This window comes from Uloborus diversus, chromosome 5 (genome assembly GCF_026930045.1).
Source record: "Uloborus diversus isolate 005 chromosome 5, Udiv.v.3.1, whole genome shotgun sequence".
Lineage (NCBI taxonomy): Eukaryota > Metazoa > Arthropoda > Arachnida > Araneae > Uloboridae > Uloborus > Uloborus diversus.
The window spans coordinates 31,769,875-31,796,500 of NC_072735.1; the positions used below are offsets into that span (position 1 = coordinate 31,769,875).

General features: G+C 31.0%; 1 protein-coding gene across 1 annotated transcript in view; it reads left to right on the forward strand.

The window, feature by feature from the left end:
• Nucleotides 1-288: 288 nt before the first annotated feature.
• LOC129222137 (cell division cycle 7-related protein kinase-like) overlaps nucleotides 289-26,626 on the forward strand; it is a gene marked incomplete at its 5' end in the record, with an annotated part of 33,569 nt that continues 7,231 nt past the window's right edge. Inside the window, 9 exon segments of the mRNA XM_054856588.1 lie at nucleotides 289-348; nucleotides 461-544; nucleotides 2,034-2,166; nucleotides 2,256-2,349; nucleotides 4,549-4,691; nucleotides 7,873-8,074; nucleotides 13,312-13,532; nucleotides 16,292-16,374; nucleotides 18,205-18,354. Coding sequence (XP_054712563.1) covers nucleotides 321-348; nucleotides 461-544; nucleotides 2,034-2,166; nucleotides 2,256-2,349; nucleotides 4,549-4,691; nucleotides 7,873-8,074; nucleotides 13,312-13,532; nucleotides 16,292-16,374; nucleotides 18,205-18,354 — 1,138 coding nt within the window.

The following is a 26,626-nucleotide window of genomic DNA, read 5'->3' on the forward strand; positions in this document are numbered from 1 at the left end:
ATAGTTCTTCAGTGCTTTTATTTGTATTAGCAGTTTTGAAATTTTTGTAAAATATTAGTGTTTATTTTTTAGGTATAAATTTCTGTATTCAATCCTTCTATTTTCTTGAAAATTCAATTTGGGACACGCCCCTTTTTAATTTGAAAATGTCTGTCTTGGGAATTCGTGCTACTTTCACCCCCTGATTTACCAGACAGACGACAATATTCAAAAGTTGCCTGTGACGGTTGTTTCTTTTGTTTTTGTGTATCTGAATAATAGATGATATGTGTAATTTTATTCTTATAGCTTTCTAAAGAATTCCTAAATTTATTGCTGAAATGTCAAATTCAAACATTCCTTCCGATGGTGAGTAATATCTTAAGTTTTGCTCAAACCACACATTTAAATACTATATTTGTCTATGTGTTTTTTCTGTAAAATACAGAAATCATAACTTTTATTTTATTTTTTAATTCAGAGGAAAAAAATGAAATTGCCAAGATGCTTCAGTTTGTGCCTCAAGTTGCAGAAATATTTGATGTGAAAGAGAAAGTTGGGGAAGGTATAAAACAGTTATCATTATTATTATTTTTTTTTTGTGACATTTATTGACACTAAAATTACCATTTACATGTGTAAAATGTGCATCTTACTTTTGAAATGGAATTTTTCTCTAAAGCATTTCTTGCATTAAAGTAGCAACCTGTTTTTGGGAGTAGTTATCAAATTAGAGTAGAAATCCGTTAGCCATAATTACTTGAGCATTATACATCCACCTATTACCCCCCCTTCCCTCAAGTTAAAAGTTAACATTAGAAAACTGGCACATAAGTCAAAAAAGATAGATTTCCTTATCACAGAAATAAATGTTTCTAATAGTCCACTACATTTAGAATCTTCTGCCCAGACTAATTTTCAAAAATGAGCGTTGAGAAATATTAATAAAAATGCAGTGCTCAGTGTCCTCCCCCCCCTAAGCTTAAACCAGGCGTTGATTATTTTTCTCCCGATATTTAAATAGTAGTTATAAAATTCATTGTCTATCATTTTTATGCAAAAGAATGAACCACATCATGTGAGGAGGGGAGGATATTTTCTTCTCTCTCTCTCTACTCTCCCATTTTGTGTCATGCCATACTGATAATTTCATACAAAAGGAAATCGTCTTCAAGTTTGATTTTTCAAAATTGAATTAAGAAGGGAAAATGAGAGAAAGAGTTAGCATATTCCCATAAAATTTCCTGTTAAAAAAATGTTATTTTTAAAAATTATTTTTTAAACTAATAAGGATTTTTGATTTTTCTCATGTACTGAGTAGATATCATTTAAGATGGTCTCCATCAGTTATGGCATGAAAATAGACAATTACAGTTGACTCTCTGTTTAACGATGCTCTATTTAACGATTATCTCTATTTAAAGATGACTTTTCGTGGTCTGTTATGTTCCACTGTAATTTTAAAAGCATTCTCTTTAAGGACGCATTCTACTTAAGGATGATTTTTTGCAATCCCTTGAAAGTCGTTAAATAGAGAGTCAACTTTATTTAAAACAAGCCCATTGTGAAATTTTTAATTTTGGTGAAAGAGATCTTTAAAAAAACATAAGAAATGTACATTTAATATTCATTTAAAATCATTTAATTAATGACTTATTTAAAATTATAAGTGCAAAGATCGTTCTCCTTTAACATGAAAAGAATACAACTTTGTTGTCGAAGTAGCCTTTGAAATGCATTTATATTCAGTCAACAATAACTCTTTAAGTCCCAAGGGGTGAATAAAACCTTAGAATTATTGGTAGTTTAAGCTATAGGAAGCTCTTATAGCATTCCCATGAGTTTGGGACCCAATGATACCTTCAAGATAAGGGAATATTCAAGTCCTAAGGCTTTGAGTTATTAAAAATTCGAGTTGACTTATAAATGTGTGTGTATTGTTTTTGTAAGTTGAATTGCAGGTTATGCAAAGCTCGTGCTTGGTATTCAAAAATTGTATCAATTTAGCATTTTTTTGTTCATTGTAATCTTTCTTAACTCAATGTCTTTTTTAGGTACATTTAGCAATGTTTTTCGTGCTGTTGTAAAGAAAGGAAGCAAAGAACAAGAATATGCATTGAAATACCTCATACCTACTAGCAAGCCGTCTCGCATTGCTAGTGAATTACAGTGTTTAAAGGAATTTGGGTAATATTGTATTCAACTTAGTTCAATTGAAAGATAGTCATTGAGTGAATAACTAAAATTTGGAAATTAATGTTGATTTTTCTTTTTAGGGGGTCAAATAATATTGTTGGTGTTGAGTTCTGTATCATGAACAATGGACATGTTGTCATTGTTATGTCTTACTATCCCCACCAGCGATTTTCAGTAAGGATTTCATTTCTTAAACTTTTCAACTAAACTTAGAATTTTTGTATTATTTTAATAGTAATGGATATAAATGAGCCTGTTTATATATTTTCAGTGTATTTTCCCTATTTCTTAGTTTAGAATTAATAGAAAATGATCTGCAGAGTATTTAGTCTTTACTTTATACATACATACTCATACAAATGTACAGGTAAAACAGGGGTGATTTTTTACCGAAACTCATTGGAACGGCGTTCGAGTACTACTTTTCTGGGAAAATAAATTTCCCTTTCTCATCGAATTGGTCCTGACTCTGGTTTCAATTATTTCTCATCGACTTTCCGGTACTGGAAAGTTAACAAATTCACTCCTGAGACATATGCACCGGTGGTGACATTGCCTGTATATTTACAAATAATGGATGATGAATTTCTCGCTAATTTGCTATGTTCATTTGCTCCCATATGTTACGGTTCCACGTTATGATAACTTGGTAATTTACTCGTCCATCTTATGATAATTTTGCTCGGGAAAATGTTCTTAAAATTGGAATAGAAAAAGAACAAAATCGAAATTTCGAAAAAACGCTCCGAAGTGCTCAACCCTATGCTACAAACTAATTCTGTGCCAAATTGAATGAAAATCAGCCGAGTGGTCTAGGCGCTGTGCATGTAACAGACATACAGAGATCCAGAGACACAGACATCTAGACACATAGATATCCTGATACACAGACTTTCAGCTTTATTATTAGTAAAGATGATGCGTAATGGTTCTTTATATTCAAGTGCATACAAAGTAATAAAAATCGAAAAATACAAAGTAGTAAAATTGAAGTTCAAAAGTCCTAAGAAAAAAGGCAAATATAGTGCAAAAATGTCACATCCAACCAATTAGATTGAGCAAAATTATATAAAATTGGAATAAATTTATGAATTGTTTATATTTTATTTAGAGTTGTCTTCAAAGAATTATTCATTGTCTTTTTTCCTCATTTGATGATAACACTTTTGTTACTCAGAATTTTTATATGACTGAATTCATGCTTAAGCTTTGAAAATTCTTTATGACTTGAAATTTTTTATGTTTTAACCAATTTCTTTCATTTAACGAATTATTTTCTTATCTTTGTTTCACTTGTAATTGTTCACTTTATTCTTATTCGCTTCATTTTCTGCTTCATTCCTGCCTTTCTCTTCTTAGTATACATTCCTCAACTATGTTACAAAAGTAGGTTCTTCCTTACTTTTTGTGAGTCTAAAACTTTTTTTAAACCTAATCAGTTTCATTTGAGTTTTAAATGAATGTAGTTGTTATTTGCTGCAACACCTTTATTACATGTTAGATGCAAATATATTTTCACCCACATTTTTGACAATTATTTAAACATGAAGAAATGTTTTAAAATCATTTGCATGCTTACATGGTACTATTAGTAGTGTTAATGATTTTTTAATTTCTGGGAACATCTTTGATTTTGAAGATTTATGTGCAAAAATAGAAATATTTTTTTGTATACCATATTTTTCTGAAGAGCCTCTTAAAAAATATTTTTTGCTATAATTTGCGCCTAGCCCACACTATATGCATCCAGGAATGCAATCTCTATGATACTTTGTTTAAAGCAGGGCTGCCATGAGCAGGCCCTTGTCAGTTTGGTTGCCGAGCCCTCCTCCATTCTTAAAACTTGCCAAATTTATGCTACTCCGATTCTGAGCCAGTTTCCTTCAAGGGACTGGCCCCTAGTTTCCGACTTGGATGACATGGTCTCTCCTAGACCCTGGTTTAAGCCATGTTGCCAATCCTAGTATTTTATTGTAGGCAGAAGAAGTTAAAGTAAATAATGAACTTTCACTTTTAATGTTTGTTACAAAATACAATTTTGAATTCTGTCTTTCTCTTTTTTTTGGTTATTCAAACTGTGCTTTCTTTTGTGTACCTGACTTATCTAATAATTTCTTGTTATTTTTTAATTTTTTTGCCTTTGAGGGAATTAAGTAATTTACATATAAAAATAAACTTTTATAATAAAAATTAGGGAAGTTTTGTGAAATTTAACTATTGCTATACAAGTCATGAAAGTACATGCATTTTAAAAATTATTCATAATTGACAATTATATTCATCCATTTTTAACAGATTAATGAAGATGATTTTATTCATTTTTGTTGCTATCCATTTTAAAAAATTGTTTTTACCCCTTTTTTTAATTTATAGGAATATGTTCGGCTCATGAAAATTAGTGATATTAAGGATTACATGAGAAATTTGTTAATAGCTTTATGTAAAATTCATTCACATGGAGTTATTCACAGAGATATTAAGCCTAGTAATTTTTTATACAACCAAACAAATAAGAGGTAAGAATCCATTTTACTTGAAATTTTTTAAAAACATTAAAATTTTGTTTTGTGTGCAAAAAACCTCTGCCTTCACAATAGTTTTAAGTTTTTATGCTTTAGAATTAATTTTAGTTTAAACTATTCCAGTTCAGGATAAAGAGCCTTAAGTTTTAGGTACTTGTATGCAAGAAAATTCTTGAAATATATTTTATTTTCCTCATATGGTTTTTAATCTACTAATAGCAATAAATTTATGATATTTCTCTGGTACAGTATTTAAAAAGCTTTTTTTTTTTTTTTTGCCATTTTCTGTGGAGTTGATGGAAGATGTACAAAGTTACTCAAAAGGTTGAATTTGTTTTGATGAAACTAGGGATTGCAATACTGGTATACCGAATACCAGTATTTGGAGCTATTTCGCAATTTGGTAATACCGGTATTTGCTGGGGTAGAATACCGGTATTTTCGGTGTTAGCTAAAAATAACTAGCTTTTGATAAAAAGAGTTTTCAATTTAACTACTTAGATATCTACTGTTAATTTAAACCTAAATTTCTTTTTCGATGAGACAGTGTCAAAGTACTCCAAAATTGAAGTACTGAAATAAAATTTTGGCTTTAAAAGTAGGAATATATAAAATATCAATGAATAAAAGTAGCTAAAAGATTTCAAAAAGATATTTTTATCACTAGATGGTGTAATGAATCGCACTTTCATGAGTTTATGTGAACAACGTTTTTATTTTCTCCATTTCCTTGACTTGCCCTCTTGCGAAAATTAATTTTAAGTGTAATTACGAATGTGTTTGTGCTAGGAACAATTTATTCCAACCTTCAATTGCAGCAATTCTTTATGGTAATTCATAAAAATATTTGTCCCAAATGTACTGAATTTTGAAAAAAAAAACAAAAAAAAAACTTGTTTGTATAACAAAAAGTAGTGTGTTCTCGCTGGTATTAGCGTGCTGTTCAGTCTCATTATTCATGTTTATACCGAGCGAGATAATACTTATAAAGCCTTGAACATTTGCAAAGAGGTAAGGTATAATTGGTTGAAACATATTTTCTTACATTTACATAATTGTAAAGAATTTCGAAAAAAGAAAACGAAAACGAAAAAAAAAAAGAACCTAACAAGATCATATACAATGTAATTTTCAAACCAAAGGGTTGATAAAAGGTAAACAAAATTGTGTTCTGACTGAGAGAAAATCGTTGAAGATGATGTTATATAATGCTTGAAGGGAACTGTCACTCAAAGAAAAGTTACTATTCGCTATAAATAATAATGATAAAAAAACTACCCACAATACGAAAGAAGCACCCACACTCACAAAAATGATTTTTTAAAAACCAACAAGTTAAAGACCTAATTAATTGAAGAGGAATTACTTCCATGCAACTGCAGGGGATAGTGCATTATTAACAGTATCACCGGCCTGCGTGAATGCAGAAAGAATATTTTTAACTACAGGAATTGTTTTCACTAAAATGAGTTCCAAGCTTACTGACAATTATTTTTCTTGATATTATTGATTTTGTGTCATGATATTTGTTTCTTCATCTTATATTTGTTCACAACAAGTAAATAATGCACTTTTTGCACGAAGTAATAAAGTATGGCAACGAAATGTTATGTCTTTTGAATGTTTTTTTGGGAAATTTCCAATACCGGTATTCCGCGATCATGTTAAAAAAATACCGAATACCGGTATTGCATTTTTGGTCCGGTATTGCAATCCCTAGATGAAACCTTTGGCCTGTGCTTCTTCTTGATGTTATTCGTAGTATATAGCCAGTTCACTAACATAATATTTTTTTTCTAATTGACATTTTTGTCGCTTCTTAATAGTGCTTTAATGCACTGTCCCCTCAAATTATTTCTCTTGTTTTACTCTTGAATTTTTTAAAACTTGCTATAGAATTTGCAGGTACTGAAAGAGGAATTAAAATGTTAAAGTTAGATTTGTTATAAAAATAAACAAGAAAAACACGGGGAACTTTCCTGTCATATGCACCATAATTCTAATTCACAATTTTTATAAATTGTTAGTCATATAGTTTCTAAGTGAACCTTTGAATAAAAGTATACAAATAAAAGAGAAAAAAAAAGCATGTTTGATATTTTTTTATACCATGAATTTTTCACACTGGCACAGTATTCTTTGATTGTAGCATATTACATCATAATAACTTAAAATAAAACTTTTTTTTTGTTCTGAGAAAACCAGGAGCAAACGGAGTAAATTTTAAATTTAATCAGTATTTCAGTTTAAAAAAAAACCCCTATGTATGAAATGTTGAAGTTGAGGGGGAAGAAATGAATCAAACCAGGTTTTTGTGATTAAAAGTGTTTTTGTTGATTATAGACCACTCTTCTAGAATGTGTCTATTGCTGGATGATTTCATAGTTTTCTGATAAATTTTTGTGAATGAAAATTTGAAATATTTGTTTTTATTTGCTACTCAATTCTTGGTTAATGTTAAAAGCTTCACCCTGTAGTGTAGATTGGATTTTTTACATTGGCAAAATTTTGACAAGTTGTAGCTAACTAGCTGCTCGAATAAATACTTGATGAGTAGTACTTTTTATATTGTATTCCATTAGACAGGTTCACTGATTATCCATGATTTTTTACAAGACATCTCATTTAGTATGTCACTGAATTGCTCCTAATATACTGATTTAAAAGCAGGTTTTTTTTTTCTTTTCTAGAAACTTCATAAATAGTTCATTTTAAACAGATTTGTTCAAATATTTTACTTTTCGCAATAAAACCTTTTGTTTCTTTAACTCCCAGTCTTCACTGTGTATATGGTTGTTTATAAATTTTAAATAATAGTTGCCTTAATGAACACTAACAAACTTCCCATTGAAAACATTTTTTGTGAATTTTATTGTTCTTTTTCTTTTTTATCCAGCTTTTTTTTGAAATTTACATTGCCCTAATGAATAAAACTTTTATCAATCTCCCTTGAATTTCATTCTTTCAGCTTTTAAGTTTGAGAAATAAATGCATTAAAGTTAAAGAAGGCAAAATTTCTAACAGGTTTTTTTTGTTGATAACTATTAGATTTCTAAAATAAATTCCAAAAAAACTTTCATCTTGATTTTTTATTACAGAAGTTAATTCATAAATATTGATTGATTTACTGGTAATTTTTATAAACTTTTGATTTTCCTATTAATTTTTCTTCCAGTTATACCTTGGTTGATTTTGGTTTAGCTCAAAGGGTTAGTGATCTACAATCTTCAAAGTATTCTGCTGCACGACAGCCACTATCTGATTCTTCTGGAAGGTTAAACAAAAAAATTGGAAGCACTTCTGCAGTCTCACTCAATTCTGATAAAAGATCGCATGAAAGTTTGCCAGCCTCAGTCAGTGGAAACAGATATCAAATTGTAAATATATCTTCTAAATTTACTTTTGCTGAATTGTTACTGCAATTAAAATGGCTATTTTTATTATAACTAGCCGAAGCTGTTCAGAACATCTGCTTGCTGGTGTCTTTTCCTCAGAATTAAAATAATGTGTTTTACAGCAGAATAAACAAATATTTTACATTGTCAAAAGCTCCATGAGTTTCAGGCAGGGTTACTGTAACATGGTCGCTTGGTGATTAGTAGCAGAGTTGTAGGATTATTTTACACTTTGATAGAGCTTTGAATGCTATTTTTTGGATTTAAAAATTTTTATTTAATGGATTATTTTAAACTTTAATAGAATATTTAATAGTTTCTTGTGACCTAATTTATATATTTGTTTGGCAGAATTATTTTATTTTTATGTAACTTTTGGAATGGCAGTGCTGCCAAGATATTTGTGAATTTTCCAGGACCACATTACCGTTTCTTTGCTCCAGTTTCCTAATGTTGCCAAAAACCATCATAACCAAATGTGCCTCTCACCTGTATTTCCAAAATGGCATCCCTGTGATGTTCACTTCAATCTGTGCATTAACATTTCAATAAATGAAATTATGTCTCAGTCACCATTTTTTAGCCAATCATTATATTGTTTTGCTTACATAAGCTGAGAGACATTTATATTTTTTTTTACTGTTGTTCATTTCGTGTTTCCAGTAAAGAGCCCTACAAAATGTAAAACAGCAAACATTTCACAGCGATTATGCTCTGCCGTGCCAAGCAAGCGCAAATGAGGTATCTGCAGCTGAGTGCAAAATGATAAATTGCCGTTTAAAGTTAGTTGTGCAAAGTTAGTTGTGCGGCTTCATGTATTTGATTCAGATGGGACTTATTTAGAAGTTAAAAAGAAAGAAAAAAATATTTCCCACTGGCATCTGACCATAAAACAACATATTTAGATGAAATATGTGACAAAGAACCACTTGGTGATTGTACCTCAATTTTTATAAAAAGTGCAGATAGGACTTTTGTGCTTAGCACAGCAGTTTTGTATACAGGCAAACATACAATTACTTTAATTTTTCTTTTGCATCAAATAAGATTTATTTTCATGCTAAGTTAGGTTTTCTGTTAACTGTTTCTGTACTAACTAGTGCTATTCTGTAACTGTAACTATTCTTCTTCCTTTTTGTTGAGTATTTATTTTATTTTTCTAATTTTGAAAATTTATTTACAATTCTACCTTTTGTTGAGTATTTAAGTTATACAGGGTGTCCCAAAAGGTCGTTTACAAACTTAACATGCTGGTCTGTCATATCATGATGAACAAGATTTACATAGGAACATGTGTTCCCAAACGCAATGCTGGCGCACTACATGCACACAAAGTCAGACACTAACAGATGCACAACATGTCGCATATCTATTACAAAAAGACAGTTTTGCACAACATTTTAATTTTTAAGGAAAGCTTAAAGTAGTTGATAAAATTTCCGTCCTGTCAGCTCTCATAATCACGTTACAATGACAACGCAGCGATCGGTGAAATCTTGCCCGAATGGATCGTTATTACAACGGTCGGTACTTTGTCGTTGCGACGCGTGTATGACAGCTAAAGGCAGCAAATTTCAACAACAGCTATAAGCGTTCCTTGAAAACTAAAATGTTGCGTAACATCGTCTTTGTGTAATAAATATGCGACATGTTGTGCATCCTTTATTGTCTGACTTTGTGTGTATGTAGTGTGCCAGCTTTGTATTTTCGAACTTATGTTACTATGTAAATCTTGTTCATCATGATATGACAGACCAGCATGTTAAGTTTGTAAACGACCTTTTGGGACACCCTGTATTTCTAAATTTGAAAGTTTCTTTTACAATTTCTTTACAACTCTCCTGTTTGTTGAATATTTATTTTATTTTTCTAAATTTGGAAATTTCTTTCAGTTCTCCTGTTTGTTGAATAGGTATTTTATTTTTCTAAGTTTTTAAATTTCTTTATAATTTCTTTACAATTCTCCTTTTTGTTTAGTATGTATTTAATTTTTCTAAATTTAGAAAGTTCTTGGCAATTTACATAACATATTTTTTTATCTTCAAAAAATTAAAACAATAGTTCAGATGAGGGATATTCTGCTACCTCAGACTTCCTAAGATAGTAAAGCAAATTTGCTATTGCTCTGTAAAAGTGGTCTACATTTTAATTTTTTGGGAATAAATAAAGGAAAATGCCTGATGTATTCAATAGCCAAATTAAAATGTTTGAGTGCATTTTAATTCTCTCTAAGATATATTACATTAATTTTCAATGAGCTGCACACTTTTTAGAAGTAAATTACTAATGCAGTTGGTTCCTTATTTAACGATTTTCAAAGGACCACAAAAAGTCGCCCTTAAGTAGAATGTGCCTTTAAACAGAAATTTCGAAAATTCTGCAGTGAAGACTTCGGGACCGTAAATAAGAGATAGTCCTTGAATAGAGCTTTGTTAAGTAGACAGGGTTCGTACGCTCCGGGAATTCCGGGAAAACCGGGAATTGTCAGGGAAAATGACACTGTCAAAAATGTCAGGGAAAAGTCAGGGAGTTTTCAAATTTTGTCCTCCAAAAATTTTTTTTCCCAAGGAATTAAGTACCATGAGATCTAGTATTCGTTTTTATTATGATTTCACGAAAAAAATTGTAAATTTTTATCTAAACCGACGCTGGCACTTAAAAACTGCGATCGAGAAATGAACGTTTTTTTTTTCACAACGAAAAATGCGCCAAAAGAGCGAAGATTTTCTTACATGAAGTCAGTGAGGGGAACGCATTTCTTTCTACTGCCTAAAGTTTTAGATGGGTTGCCACAACATTCTATTCGGTTCAGGGTTCGTACGCTCCGGGAAAACTTGGAATTATCATGGAAAATGACATAGTCAAAAATGTCAGGGAATTTTCCAAATGTGTCCCCAAAATTTTTCTTTTCCCAATTTTTTCCCAAGGAATTTGGTTTTATGAGATCTAATCCTCATTTTTATCGATGTATTTAAAAAAAATTGTAACAATTTTGAAGCAATAAAAAAAGTGGCGACCCAAATCTTCAGCAGCCGCCATTTTTGGCTCTCAGTAGTTCCCAAGGGAAAAAAAATCAGGTGAACAGCAATTATGCACAAACTCAAAAGGAGAGAAGACAATTTACTGCTTCGGAAGCACAACCTGTAGATGGGAAGGTCGATCGGGGAAAATAGTTTTTTTTTTTGATCGGAAAATCATTTCAGCTACGTGTGAAACGTAGTCGCCATCTTTGGTCATTCACAAGATCGATGTAGATACAATTCTAAAATGCCTAAGTTTCTAAAAACAAAGCAGAATTGGATGTTTTCTTTAATTGAAAACTGATGAAAATAACAAAAAATGGTCTACAAATTGTTTTTCTATTGTTATTTAAAATAATTTTCTTGAGAAATGAAAAATTTTGTTCTTAAAACTTAATCTTATCCTCACTGCCTCGGACGCAAATGTGATAAAAACTTTTCAATGAATTGTAGTTTCATGAAGATTAATTATTTTTTAATTGTCTTCATGCGACAAATTAAAAAAGTTATTTCTTATTTTTGGGCATAGCCGCCATATTTGGTCATTCCCAAGATGGAAGTACACAAGACTTTTTAAGTGCCTAAGTTCCCGAAAACGGCATTGGATGTTAATTGCAAAGCAAACTATTGAAAACAACACAAATTGTGCCTTTTTTTTCCTGATAATTTGTAATTATTTTCTGGAAAAATGCAAAATTTAATCTTCATAACATTTTTTTGTTTTAATTGATTTAAACTCTTATGTGCTAAATACTGACTATTTTGCTTTTATTGTATCCTTTTAAGTATTATTAATTATTTATTACTACTTTTGTACTACAAATCCAAAAATCTACTTATTATTTTAAATTTTTCACTTTGTCGCCATATTTGATCGTTTGCACAATGGTAGTAGACTTAAATTTTCAGAAACAGAATTGGATGTTTATATCAATGAGTAACATTGAAAATAACATTAAAATGTGCAAAAAGTTGTGAATTTTTGAAAATTAACTAATACTTTCTGGAAAAGAAAATTTGAAATTTTAATGTAAGCGTCCTTTAATATGTGAAAAAAAAAAAGATTATTGGCATTGGCCTATGATCGGCGAATGTAAATTTTTGTTACTATGCATTACATGGTATGCCAATTGATGCAACAAGTTAACCATATTTATACTAAAATTTAGCTTTGCATTTTGCTCAATATGTTTTGTGTAACCTACTTATAAGAAAATAAAAAGTATTGTAAACCGAAAGCGGATGCTAAAAGGTTGCTGCAGGACTACAGCAAAACGCTATAATATTATGCGTGACATCAAAAAAACGCTAAAATAAGTTGAAAGTACGCTGTTTTCAACAAATAGTAAACAAATTAAAACAATTTTGAACAAAATGTTTAAAAAAAACTTAATATTTTGGCAGAGAAAACAAAGGAAAAAAATCCAAGTTTTTTTTTTTAATCTAAGGGGAGAAGTTTCAGTTCTTCTGCATTGCTACTTTAAACAATTTTAATTATTTTGAAAATATTACTATTTAAACTTAAATTTTTAATGAAGCGAGTAACCTGGAATTTTCTAAAAAACAACCTGGAAAACCTGGAAAAGTCAGGGAACTTTTTTTAACCAAAAGTGTATGAACCCTGAGTAGAGAACCAACTGTCGTGGCACTGTGTTTGTTACTTTTATGTAAGGCAACAAAATCTGGTAAACACCAGTAGTGGTCACTTCAAGGTTTAAAATGCACTAGTAGTGGGCACAGTGAAGTATATTTTTAAGCTGTATGTCCACAATATTAATTCCCTCTCTTGAAACTCAATGAGCATTTTATAGCCCAACGCCTGCTAAATCTTCCCAATTTCTAAAAATGTCAGAATTTCAATTTGTTCAATTTTTTTTCTCAAACCTAATTTGATCCAGCAATGGCTACTCTTGAAAATTTCAGTAGTGGCCATCTGACATTACTTTACTTTAAATTCAAATAACTGATGAATAAAATTGATTCAATATGATAGTTATATCAAGTACCAACAAAAAAATTACATTGTTATTGTTAATTTCTTTCTTCAAAGTACAAAAGTAAACTTGAAGTGACCACTCTGGTGTTTTCCTTACTTTCTGTTTGGAGAATGGTCTGTAATTTCTGATAATTCCTAAAATAAGAGTAAATTATAAAAATTTAAAATATTAACTTTAATTTATGCATATTTTTGTCGTTTAGGAAAACGTTTCCAAGAGACGAAAATTATCTCCCACAGAGTCTGCAGTAGCGAATGAAATATTGCCTGCAATGAATAATCATGTTAATTCCACTGTAAACCAGCCAAAAAATCATCAAGTACATTCCAAAGCTAGAGATTCTACAAAATATGCAAAGAATAATAAGTCGAAAGATTGTGGCTGCTTTAGAAAACCAACTGTATGTAAAATTTGCCTTGGAAGGTAGCTATTACGATTTTATTTTTCAATTTATAATTATATAACACATTTTCTGTATTTTAAAAATTATTTGTGGAAAATGTTTTTAAAGGAAAAGGTCACTATTATGTTGTTTGAAATTCTACAGTCATAGTAATAGGGATTAAAATATTATTTTCATGATATTTTTCCTTGACATATGAGAAGTTTACTTTAAAAACGGATTATATCCGTTTTTTTGGCTAAATGAAAAAACGTTTTACGCACAAACATTAGCTGTTAGAATTTTGAATTTTTCACATTGTGTTGGTAGAATGATAAGCGACTATTGGCATAAGTCTAGTAATTTTTCCTTAATCTTATCATACCTAAATTGTCAATTTTATTTTAGATACAGTCCCTTTTGGTGTAAAACAGTAGATATCATCCCTTTTGCAAAAAAAATACACATTTTCAAGTTAACATTTAAAACGGATTATATCCAGTTTTATATTTTTTTGGCAAATTGAAAAAAAAAAAAAAAAAAAAAAAGTTTTACACACAAACTGTTAGACATGAAATACACTTCCAGCTCAGTCATTTCCAGCTGAGGACTGCAGTTTCGTGCTTATTAGCACTCATCAGCCCGGCATAGGAAAGTGACTGAGCTGAAGATGGAAAACCTCTTAAGGAGAGGGTTCCTCCTTTCCTCGGAGTATAGAGGAGGACACATAGGGGCTCGCAAGTTGTTTAGTTGCCGAAAAAGGGGTCGCGACGTGAAAAAGGTTGGGAACCATTGCCATAGGGTATAATACTCCATGTACGCCATATACTCTCAAACATTTTTTAGACATATAGTGTTTTCCCTCAAGCTTAAAAAATTTTCATATAATGATATATTACGTATATGATCGCATACACATATTGTGCGTAATGGATTACTGAGAGTATACCCTCAGAAAAATAGATGGGAACATCACTGCTTCATATACTTTACTACTCTTAATTTTTTCAACAATTTCAACTTACTGTGTTTTTTTTTAAATTAATTTGTATTACCAATTAAGATTTTACTTTTGCTTTATACTGGTACCACCAAAGATGCATATGTTTCTACTTTTTCATTAGAATAAGTAAAAAAAAAGCATTTTTTGAAATTTTAAGAGCATGCTCTACAGTTAAGTTCATGTTTATAATAACCAACTGATATGTTCAAATAGTGATGTATTAAATCAAGTATTATTCTAGGATTTTTTTTACATTAATCAACTAATCTGGAATAGATTTTTAGATTTTAATGAATCAGAAACAATTTTAGAATATAGATCTACGGTGGATGTGCTACTAATGAACTGGACGCCTTTCTCATACTTTGATTTACACAAAAAGAAAAATAATTAATTGTCAGTAAATAAATTGAAGCTACCTTTTATCTGCATCTTTTAGTCTTGGTTTATTGTTGATAATCTTGATCAATGAATACAAAACAAGTTCAAGTTTGTTGACATATTAAGCCATCTATTTAAAAAACTGAAATATTGTACCTGTAACTATTAAATAAAATATAATTTTAAAACAAATCCCTTAAGGATGCCCATCAGTCGCTGTTGTTTTCCGTTTCAAAGCTAGAAATATTTGAAGGATGTAAAATGCAATACATTTATGCAGTGTCAGTTTAAAACTTAATTTTTTAATAAAATTATAAACTAAATGTAATGTAAATTTCAAAAGAATATTGTTAATAAACATTTTATTAATTGTTAAATGAATTCTGGCTCCAAGAGTTCAATAAACACAAATTTTAAAATTAAATATACATTTCTATTATGATTTATCATAAGGTGCAATTTTGAATTCAAAAGACAATATCTTACATAATAATAATTATAAAAGGAAATTTGCAATATAAATTGTTTCTGGCTGAAGCAGCCAAATCACAGCTCATGATTTTGCCAGGCCGAAGCTTCTGTTTGATGGCCAAAGCTTTGTTCCATCGCTACTTATTACCCGTACAATAATAAAATTTATTCTAATGTATCATAACTGTTACTAGTTCATACTGCAAATGTTTCTTCAGCAAGCTTTCATTTATCCCGAAGAGTTTTTGACACTCTGAGGTTTTCGACAGTTTAAACCGTTATCACATCAAAAACTACTTTTTGACGTCGAAAACACCAACCTTGCATTTTGCTTGTGAATAGTTGATTGTAGCTTATTTACAGCAGCTTACTAGGTTTCTCTCTTATAAGCGCAAGGAAATGGAACTATGCTTAATATAGCAAAATCCAGCTCATTAATTTTCTAATATTGGCAAATATAAGTTGGTAATTAAAATATTATACATGTAAAGATCATATATATATATAGCACTTTTAAGCCTAATCAAACTCTATTTTCATATTGAAAAACTATCGTTTTCGCGATCTTATTTTAAATTAGCGTTTAGAAGGTTGCCACTTTTGTTTTCTTGGCTCTGACTAAATAAAATTTTGTTTTTGTTTTGAGGTAAAAATTTCCCCTTTTGATTATTATTTGGAGATTTATCTTCTTTCTTTTTTTTAGGATTTTAGTCATACTTATAGAGGGTTGTGTTTAATTCATTCGGGAATTTTAAATTTGCTGTTTTCTTTCTTTAAGAATGATTATTTGGACGGGAGATTTCACAGTATTTTTTTTCCTCTAATTGAAGCCTGATTATTGAACATGCGTCACTTGACAATACTTTTATTTTTGAAGTAGACCTTTGCAAAGCCGGGCTACGCAGCTAGTATATCATAAATGCAAGTAATGGTTCTCTTTTTAAGGGATCAAGAAGAAGCTCCGAGAGCTGGTACACCAGGGTTTAGAGCTCCTGAAGTGCTACTCAAACACAAGCAGCAATCAACAGGTAATTTTAGTTTTACTTTGTGTGAAATTATTGAATCTGTTGTAGTATGACCCTTTTTCTCAGCCACCCCACAAAAGTGGCACTGTTTTCAACGAATCCTTTGCTTGCTTGCATAAAGTAATTAATCCAGGAAGAGCAATTAGAAATAAAAATAATTTGAATAATAGATAAACTATTTACATAGCTGCCAACTACTCTATTTTCCCTGAAGTGGTTCCGATATTATTCGTGTACTCTGAATATCTGATTTTTTAAAAACTGATTATTGTGAAAAGTTTCCTTCATTTTTTTTCGGAAGAATCGGCATCAAAATTATTTGATTAAAAGAATTGATCTATTTAAGAGCCTGACTTAGATGAATTTGTACAATTAATAGCTCATATAGTAAAAATCTGTTTTTGGAAATTTGTCAAAGCGTTATCTTGTGCTTTGTCAAAAATCACATGCAAAAGTTGAGATTTCAATCTTTTTGCATCTTCTAAATATTTGAATTTCTTTTAAAAGTTGGACGCTATTTTAATATATTCTACCAGCTAGCTTGGATCTGCTCATATTATTTTTTATTTTAAATTATTTTTTTTTAAAACTAAGTTTTAGTTATTGGAATATTGTAGTTGCTTTTTTGGTGAGTACTAATTTTCTTCTCCAGAAAATTGATACTTTACATTATGGTACATAATGCTTCCATGTTCTCAAATATATGACACTTAAAAGCTGAAGTTTGAAATTCCTAAAATGAAGTTCAAATATACCCGCCAAAATCTCACACCCGATGCAAATAGATCGAGCTACAATAGATTCAGTTAAGTGACCCAATTCTTTTTGAAATTTTGTCTTAATCTAGTCACTAGCTGAAGTTCAATATAAAACATAGATTTACAAAATCAAATGTTTTATATTCTTCAACTCTGTAAGAAGTTCAGGCAAAATAAACAACATGAATGTTTGGAAACAAACTTCCAAGATTGAAAAGTTTTCATTGTTTAATTTTTTTTAAAAAATAGTTGTCTTCAAAGTTTATTACTTTCAAAATTCAAACAATGCCTACATTTAAAAATTAGTTATAATAAATACTGAATTATTAAGCAATGGACTTAAACATGAATTTAATTTAACCAATGTGTCCAAAACTTGCCAATCCTGGCCTGAAGTAAAATACTGAAAAAACATAGATTTAACAACAGTACTTATTTTCTGGTTTGTTTTCTTGTAATTTCTGTTGACGAGGTTGGCAAAAATTAAGCAAGCTCTCAATATAATTTTTCATAATGTTTATAAAATGATTAAGTTGTTTTTTCATTTAATTTCTGGCAATGTTTCCAACACATGTAAGGTGAACTATTGTAGTTATTTTACACTTAAACAGGTTTGTAAGTTTCATGGAATGACTTTTGTAAATTATAAATGTTTCAAGTAAGATATGTTTTAACTAACTTCATAGGTTATTTCACGAAATCGCTAGACATTCCTTGAAATGATAAAGTGTAATGATTACGCTTATTGAATTGAATGAAAACTATTCTGAAATTGTCAAATGAACATTCTAAAGGTTGATTCTAAAGGTGTTTTTAGTAATTGGGACCCTTAGACTAAAAGCAGATTTAAAATTTATACATAGGTTAACTATTAAAGTAAAGTCATTTTCAGTGGTCTTGTTTCTTTTCTTTTACAGGTTATTAATTTGAAAATATTTTTTAATGAAAATTTGATGCTATTAATATACTATTGAAGTTTACTACAGATAGATTACAACAATTTGCTCTAAAATTAATTCATATTCAAAGTATGTTAATTAATTTTGTTTATTTTACCCTTTATTTTTGATTGCAGCCATTGATATGTGGTCAGCAGGTGTTATTCTGCTATCTATCTTAAGCAAGAAATATCCATTTTTCAAAGCAGATGATGATATAACTGCTCTTGCTGAAATAACGTTTCTAGTTGGTACTCAAGAAATGAAAGAAGCTGCTAACTCCTTAGGTGAGTCCTAGGTTTTTTATTTTATTTTCTAAGCAGATATATATGTATCTAATGGGAAAGAGAAAAAAAAAACATTTCAAATACTTGTATGATTTAAAATATAAACCGTTCATTGACAAACATTTTTTAGCCTAGTTTCCCATCAAAAAATTGTAAAAAGAAGAAAAAAGCAGGAAAGAAGGCATAAGCATTGTAAAAAATCATTACAAAAGTTAAACATGAATAAAATAGTTAAATAAATCGCAAGTTCAGTTCAATACTACCGTAAATGCAAAATTTCAATTTTTGATTTTGTGGTGGTATTGCAGTACTAAAGTGTTAGACTTTGAAATGAAACACAGCCACAAGTGATCAAGTAAGTTTTTCATATTATTGCAGATTTTCAGATATAGCCCAATGAAATTCTGCCTAGCATTGGTTTTTAGCACTGTAATATCGTCACATCAGACATTTTACTTATGGTGGGATTCAACTGGATGTGCAAATTATTGAAAAATTAAGAGATTAAGAGTTTTGAGATGGGAAACATGTGCATTTTTGTCAGTCTTATCTCTCCCCCCCCCCAATAGCTTTTCAGTGAATAGTCCGATTCAGCTTGCACTTCTAATTTTGGTGACTTTTGGTGGCTACCTTTGGTGACGTAAAATGAAGGGATAAAATTCATCCTTCTACTTTGCTGGGTCATTCTCACAGAAACTCATTTTTTTTTCATGTCCCTGTAATAATTCACAAATTTTTTCTGACTCATACATATTTTAGGGGTTGCAATACTTTTCAGGATAAAGTTTAACAATATCATTAAAAGTAAAATTTCTGCATTTTATTTTAAATGTCTTTTAATGCAAGTCTAAAGTATCCAAATGTCATTCCCTCACAGTTAGTAAAAAGTAAGCAAAAGTGATTTCTAAGCAAATAAACAATGAGTTCACATTTTTGGGACTTTATTTAAAAATATTGAAACATTTAAGTAAAAAAAAACATTTAAAATTAAATTGATTAAAAATTAGTTCACATAATTATTTTTAAGTTTGTCTCCAGAGGTTGATGTCATTCCCTCACAACAGCCAATTTCCTTCCGAGAATCGCAACGGAATACATTTTTTTTTCAGCATAAGGTGTAGTAATTTACAGCAGGAAACCCAGAAAAATATTGCAACATGAAAGTATAAAATCAAAGAAGGGTTTTTGCCATAGGCGGATTTAGGACCAAGTTCCTGGGGGGGGCAGGATTTTTTTTTAGAGCAACATTTTTATTGCTCCCCACTCCCATGTTTTTGTCTGTTTCCTGTGATGCATAAGTCCATACTTTACTTTTTTGTGTGTCATTTTCATTAATGTGTGTTTTCATGCTGTCCTTTTTTACATTGATCTTAAGAGAGGGAGCTGGTATCAAGAGAGTGACGCAAGGCTCCCTTTTATGTGGGAAATAGAATATCTCCAATTTTAGGGGACCGAGCGTTTCTCCCCCGGGAGGAGATTTTGTAAAATGGATATAAAATTCTGCATTTTGAAGCTTTATAAAGGTTAATTGGATAGACATAGAAATTGATAACTAGATTATACAGTTGTACAGCATTGTTCAAACTTTGTAAGAAACAGCCATTTTAAGTTTGAAAGAAAAAATAAACTATAGATTTTTCATTACAACAACCTTTTTTTAATTATAAGTAGTGCAGAAAACGAAAAGGAATAGAGGTAGTGTATCATTTTTTTTCCTGGCTAAACAGATTAACAATATGCAGTAGAAGTAATTGAAGAACACTTATCTTATTATTTTCAAGGACTCTAAAATAAATAAAATTATTTAACGCACTTCATTTGTACTTTTCAGTCTCTGATATTTTAGTACTTGATTGTAAATTTTTACAGTCCTGTTCCAACTTTGTAAGAAACAGCTATTTTAAATTTAAAAGAAAAAAGAAACCATAGATTTCTCATGGCAACAACTTTTCTTCAGTTGCAAGTGGGGCAGAAAACGAAAAGAAATAGAAGTAGTGTGTATTTTTTTCTGTGCTAAACAGATAGACAATATGCAGAAGAAATACGATAAAAGCAATCAATACAAAAGAATTTCCAAAATAATGCATTTGGGATTGAATAAATAGCAAGATATGAAACATGTGAGTCACAAAAATTTATTTCAAATAATATGTTACAAATGTGAGAACCATTATTTTTACATTTTTAATACAGGATGTGGCAAGGAGCTGAATTTGACATATTTTGGCATTCCTCCCCTCTACCATTTGTTAGAAATTTTAAAATTTAAGGTTTGTAGCTACACGTTTCCAAATATTCAAGGTTTACAAGCACTTAAAAATGAAATTAGTTTTTTCAAGCAATTTTCATTTTTTAAGAGACGAATAATGAATTTTTTTTTTTGGAGTTAGGGACCCACTTCAAAGCAGGGGCCCTAAGCAATAGCTTCTTTATCTTATACGCAAATTCAGCCCTGTTTGTAATTCACTCATACCTGCAGATTTTTGCTTGATTTTTTGTATTTTTTACAAAAATTCGTCAGTTTTTACAGTTAAGGGATTTTTACGATTTTACCAATCTTTGTTAGGTTTTTATAGACTTTTATGAAATTTCAGCAAATTTTTCCAAAACTTTTGATGACTCAAGTTTTTTCCCTTTGCTTTAGGTTCTAATTTATTAAAATAATCGTCAATTATTATAAGTGTTGCAGCTTAATGTATAGATCGTTTAGCCTATATTTTCATTCATATACTTGCCCAAATGGTTTTTAGTCCAAAATAGTGAATTTAGACACAGTTTCAGCACCCCAGTGACAACTGTACTGTTTGTACTTAATGTTCGTTTTTTTTTCCTTTTCTCCCATCAGAAAAGGACATTCGCTTTTCTCTTCATTTTCATTGAACTATTCAAAAAAGAAAAAGTCATGATTTTTTTGTTTCAAGATTTTGGAAGATGTGTTGTTACTATATAAAGTCCCCCCAAAACTGGGGGGCACTTCCCCTTACAGGGGTCTGGCCAAAGCAAATTTGGGTCCGATAACGGACCCTTCACAAAAATCCGATCAACCAAAACGGACCCTTCTCAAAATTCTGGTAAAAAAAAACGGATCTTTCACAAATTGTTTATTGAAAGAGCAAATCTCAAATTAAAATAATACAGCATATTTAAAGTTAAATTAGAGGAATAAACTTATACAAAATCAGCTAATTTTGCAAAAGGAAAAAAAAAAAAAAATCGGCACTCTTGTGATGCTCCTGCAAGCCATAAATAATTACTACCGCCAAATAAATATAATGCCTGTTGTTGGTTTCTTTGAAAGAAATTAACAGCTGAAAGTCAGTTTGGTTTATAATTTTGCTTGTTTGTTTTATGCAGCGGTGTTGTTGTAAACTTCTTTGGAAAAGCGTCAACATTCTCTGAATAGGCGTAGTAAGCACTTTTCTCCCCACTCATGATTTAATCATCAATAATATACAGCGAAATGAATTTAAAACTGCAAAGGATAGTATGGGTGGGGCGGATGTGATCGCTTCAGATAGGGTTCCAAAATTTAAACTTATCGCCACTTAGTGTCTGGTGGTGCGATGTTAAACTGTTATTTTGGGAGAAAGTTATAGGGGCATTCCAAGGTATTTTTGACATTTATGTAGAGTCCGTAACGTAACCTTTTTTGCCATAACTTTTTAGTTTACTGTTTGATTAGCATATTATTTTATTTTGATCTTTTCCTACCAACACACCAGCTCAAATTAAAATTATTTGCAAATCAAACGGTAAATTAAAAAGTTATGGCAAAAAAAGGTCACGTTACGGACTCTACATAATTTTAAAAATACCTTGGAATGCCCCTATATGGGTTTGGTTTTACGATACTAAAAAGGATAATTAACTTTAAATAAACTTTTATTTACCGTTATTTTTTTCTATAGATGTCTACATTTTGAAAAACGCAATCTTTTTACATCCGATATGAGAATTATATTTTATTCTTTTTTTCAAGCTAACTTCGCTTTTTTAGGATGCAAATAAATGAAAAGTCTCTTTATTTTTGTAACAAAGCTTATTTCAAGTTTTTAAAGGGGAATTCCATTTTCTTTTATGAGTCAATAATTAAAATGCAGAATCGATGGTTTATTTTTTATTTTGTTTATTTATTTATTTTTGCTTCAACTGTGTCCAGATATTAATGATATGTTTATCATAGGACTCTAAAATGCAATTCAAAAGTAATTTTATCAAAAATATTTATTTTACAAGCCGTTTTTATACTTTTGATTCCTTCACTTGAGGATTGCAATCTCTTTGCATCCGCTGTGGAAATCTGATTTTTCGAATTTTCGATGTTTAGTGCGCTTAGTTAAGAGGTAAACAAATAAAATATTTTTTTTATTTTTGTGAAAATCACGGAGTTTATAAGGTTTGAACGAAAGTGTGTGCTCTTAAACAGTGTCTTGGGTTAAAAAGTTAAATGCTGAACCCCTGCCTAATTTTTTTTTCTTACAGTTATTTTAAATACTATACAAAAAACATTTCTAGTATAATTTAACATGATGTAGAATGGTAGATGAATATTGATACTTGAGGGGTGCCCATCTCCCAGGGAGCGATGCCTCCCCCCTCTCTTCAAATACTAGAAAAACACTCTAAAATGATATTCTCAACAGAAAAGAGAGAAAACACTCAACTTTAAGTGTCAATGATGCAGTTTCCACCATCTCAAGAGTCTAAACTTTCGTTTTTACAAGAAAAAAAATTAATTATTTGATTTTTCACAAAAATAATTGATTTTTCACAAAATTATTTTATTTTTCACAAAAAACGGACCCTGTGAAAAATCCTGGACAGACCCCTGCCCTATAAATCCACCCATGCCCTTCTGAACTGTTAAAAAAAAGTAATAATAATAACAATTTTTTTTTTAAATTTTTGTAAGATGTGCTGTTACTACATAAAGTCCTCCCAAAACTGGGGGGGCATTGCCCCCTCTGCCCCCCCATAAATCCGCCCATGGTTTTTGCATCTGTCATTCCCTCACATCTGTTTTTACAGGAAAATAAAATAAAACAATGCATGAAAACTGCATAATCATAAGTTGCTTCCCAGTTTGAGAATATTTTTATACAAATAAACTCAAATATCAGTTAGGTATAACTACTGGAATTTAATTTTAATGAATTCGTCATTCCCTCACTAGTAAGGGAATTCAAAAAATATTTTTGTTCAACAGGATCAATATTTTTCCACATCAATCTCTATAAAAGGTATCAACTGATTCCACTCACTTTAATTTTTCTGAACTTAATAAGCTCAAAATGACTGTTTTTATGAGAATGACCCAACTATGCCCCTATCCAAGGACGGAGCCAGTGAAGGGGAAGGTCTGGGGTCGACCCTCACCCCCCCCCATTTTCAAAGTCTTCATGTTGTAAAAAATGCTGTTAAAAATTTCTTTTTGCACTTCAACTTGGAAAAATTCCTTTTTTCCCCCCTCCCCCCCTCAATATCATTAAAGATCGTCCAAACTTTAATTTTTCGGGGTTCAATTTCAAAAAAACAAGTTCCGATAAAAAGCCACCGAAAATTACCAAAGAAGGCCCCAAACCCCTCTTCCCACTAACATTACCAAGGATGTTCTAAAACCTGCATTTTAAAACTAACTTAAAAATCTTTGGAGGAATGTCTCTTGTCCCTCACCTGTCGGACCCAAATCATTAAAGATTGTCTTAAATTTAGTTTTCATGGCTCCAAAATTTTACAGAGAAGAGCTACCAAAAACTCCTCCCTCTAGCATCATTGAAAGTCAACCAAAATTATGTTTTGGTAGTCTCAATAGGGAAAGATTGCCGATCCACTTAACATGTTACCAAAGATGGTCTTTCAATTGTATCCTGAAGATTTTAGATTCAAGAAATTTCTGGGGATTGACACTGAATATCTCTTCTCTCTAACATTACCAAAGATCGTTTAAAACTGCGTTTTTGCAACTGTAATGTCAAAAAATTTTGTGGGAGGTACCCCTGAACCCCCCTTTCTGTAGCATAATAGGCGATAATCAACAATTGCATTTTAAAAGATACAGTTCGAAAGAAGACTGGGGGGAGCATCCCTGAACCTCTTTTCCATTACCAAAAGTTGTCTAAAATGCATTTTTTAAACTACAAATGAAGAAAATTCACGAAGTTGGGCCCTGGAATCTCTCCTCCCCTTAACCTCACCGAAAACCTTCTAAAACTGCTTTTGTAGAGCTACAATTAAAAGAAATTTCGTCGGCGAACTCCAGAACCGTCCTTTTATTAGAGATATAACAATTGTGGATTTATTACCCTTCCTCTTCTCCCTCTAACATTACCAATGATCGTCAAAAATGCAGTTTCAACACTACAAATCCTTAAACTTTCTGGGGTGGAAGCCCCTGTATTTAAGACACATGTGTAAAAAAGAGGCCTTCAATTTCATACACCTCCTGTTTATTTTTGATTTCGGAATGAAGTCAAAAAATGATCATCCGTGGCATGATCCTGAGAGTCAGATCCTGCCACTGCTGCAACTTGTGACACCACTGATCTAAAAGAGGGTTTTAACCCTTTTGACAAGACAAAGGCAGTTAAAATATTGGTTTTTAGGCTCTTAATTTTTGTAAAATTTTGGGATGTGAATCCCCAATCCCTGCTATCCTCCCCAATGTCACTAAAGGTAACTTAAAATTGCATTTTCCGAATTTTGATTTCGAAAACTTACGGGAGGAGAGCAACTGCTTACCCGCACCTTAGGAATCTTTGCCCCTTGTCTAACGTTGCCAAAGAGAACTTTAGAATGTGTTTTAAGAAGAGAAAGCTCTCAAATTTCCATCTCTTTCCGGTTAACTCATCCAAAGAAAATATGTAATTGCGTTTTTTAATTTTTATTGTTAAAAATTTGAGATCCCCCTGAACCTCTTCTCTTCGCCTCCAGCATCATCAGCCGTAGAGCTTATAACTTCTAAAAATTTCTGAGTTAGAGCAACCACCTCCTCCCCTAACATGTCAACATATATCTAAAAATTGTGTTTTTAAAACTTCCAACAACAAAATTTTCCAGGGACAGCCCCAAATGCATTTTTAAGACTACAAAAATTTCCAGGGGAGCATCTACAAACCAAACCTTCTTCCTTGTGTTACTACCAATTCAAGCCGGAAATTGCATTAAAAAAATGTCTTTTGAAATTGCGTCTAAAATGAGATACCGAACCCAGTGTTAGTTTGGCATGTACAGTGAAACCCCTCCTAACGGACACCCCTTTAATGCGGACACCCCTCTTATGTGGACAGTTTTTAATTCCCCGGCAGAGAGACATTAAACCTAATGTATAAGGAACCTCTCTCGTACGGACACCCTCAAATACGGACACGGACACCCTTTTCGAAGTCATTTACATTGATATATCCTTTTTTTGCGGACAGTATTTAAAACTTGAGAATTAAATAGCTACTCCATTGAAAGGCTTCATTTAATGCAAAGTCGACCAGCTTATACGGAGATAAAAAAAATATTTCTTTGCAATTTTACTTTGCATCTACTGCGTAGCAAAAAATTTTCAGCTTGACACCGAAATGCATTTTTCATTCCAAAAAACATCATCAAATCGTCAAAAATAAAAGAAAAGAAAAGAGAAAATGATTATTCTGCAAGTTTCTGTCTGTATACCCCCACCCTCCCCCGTTGCCTTGTTCCTTTTCAGATGACTAACAAGCAGGCGTGTTGTGTCTAAGTGGAGCCGAGTTGACGCGCCATCTAACAAAAATATTTTATAGAGAGTAAAAGTAAAGCCAATGCAATATCATAAAGTAAACTTAAGGGTAAAAGCATTCAGTTGTTTCATCGTTCTCATTGAAATGGCTCTGAATACTCATCGTCAGCGTCATACTCTTTCTCTTAAAGAAAAAATTGAAGTTATAGATTTCGCAGAAAAAAATAAAATTGGAATACGGAACATTGCTGAAAAGTTTGGTGTGGGACGCACACAAATTTGCTGTATATTAAAAGGAAAAGAGAAGTTTAAGAAAGAATGGTTCATAAATGGAAACCAAGAGAAGAAAAAAGATTTTCCTAAAAGTAATGCCCTTGCAGTGGATGAAATTGTGTTTAAATGGTTTGTGTCCGCAAGAAGCAAAAATATTCCGATTTCTGGCCCTATTTTACAAGAAAAGGCGAAAGAAGCAGCTACTGAAATGGGTATAGAAAATTTCAAAGCTTCCAATGGATGGTTAGATCGTTTTCGAACGAGACATGATATCGTTTTTAAAAAAATATGTGA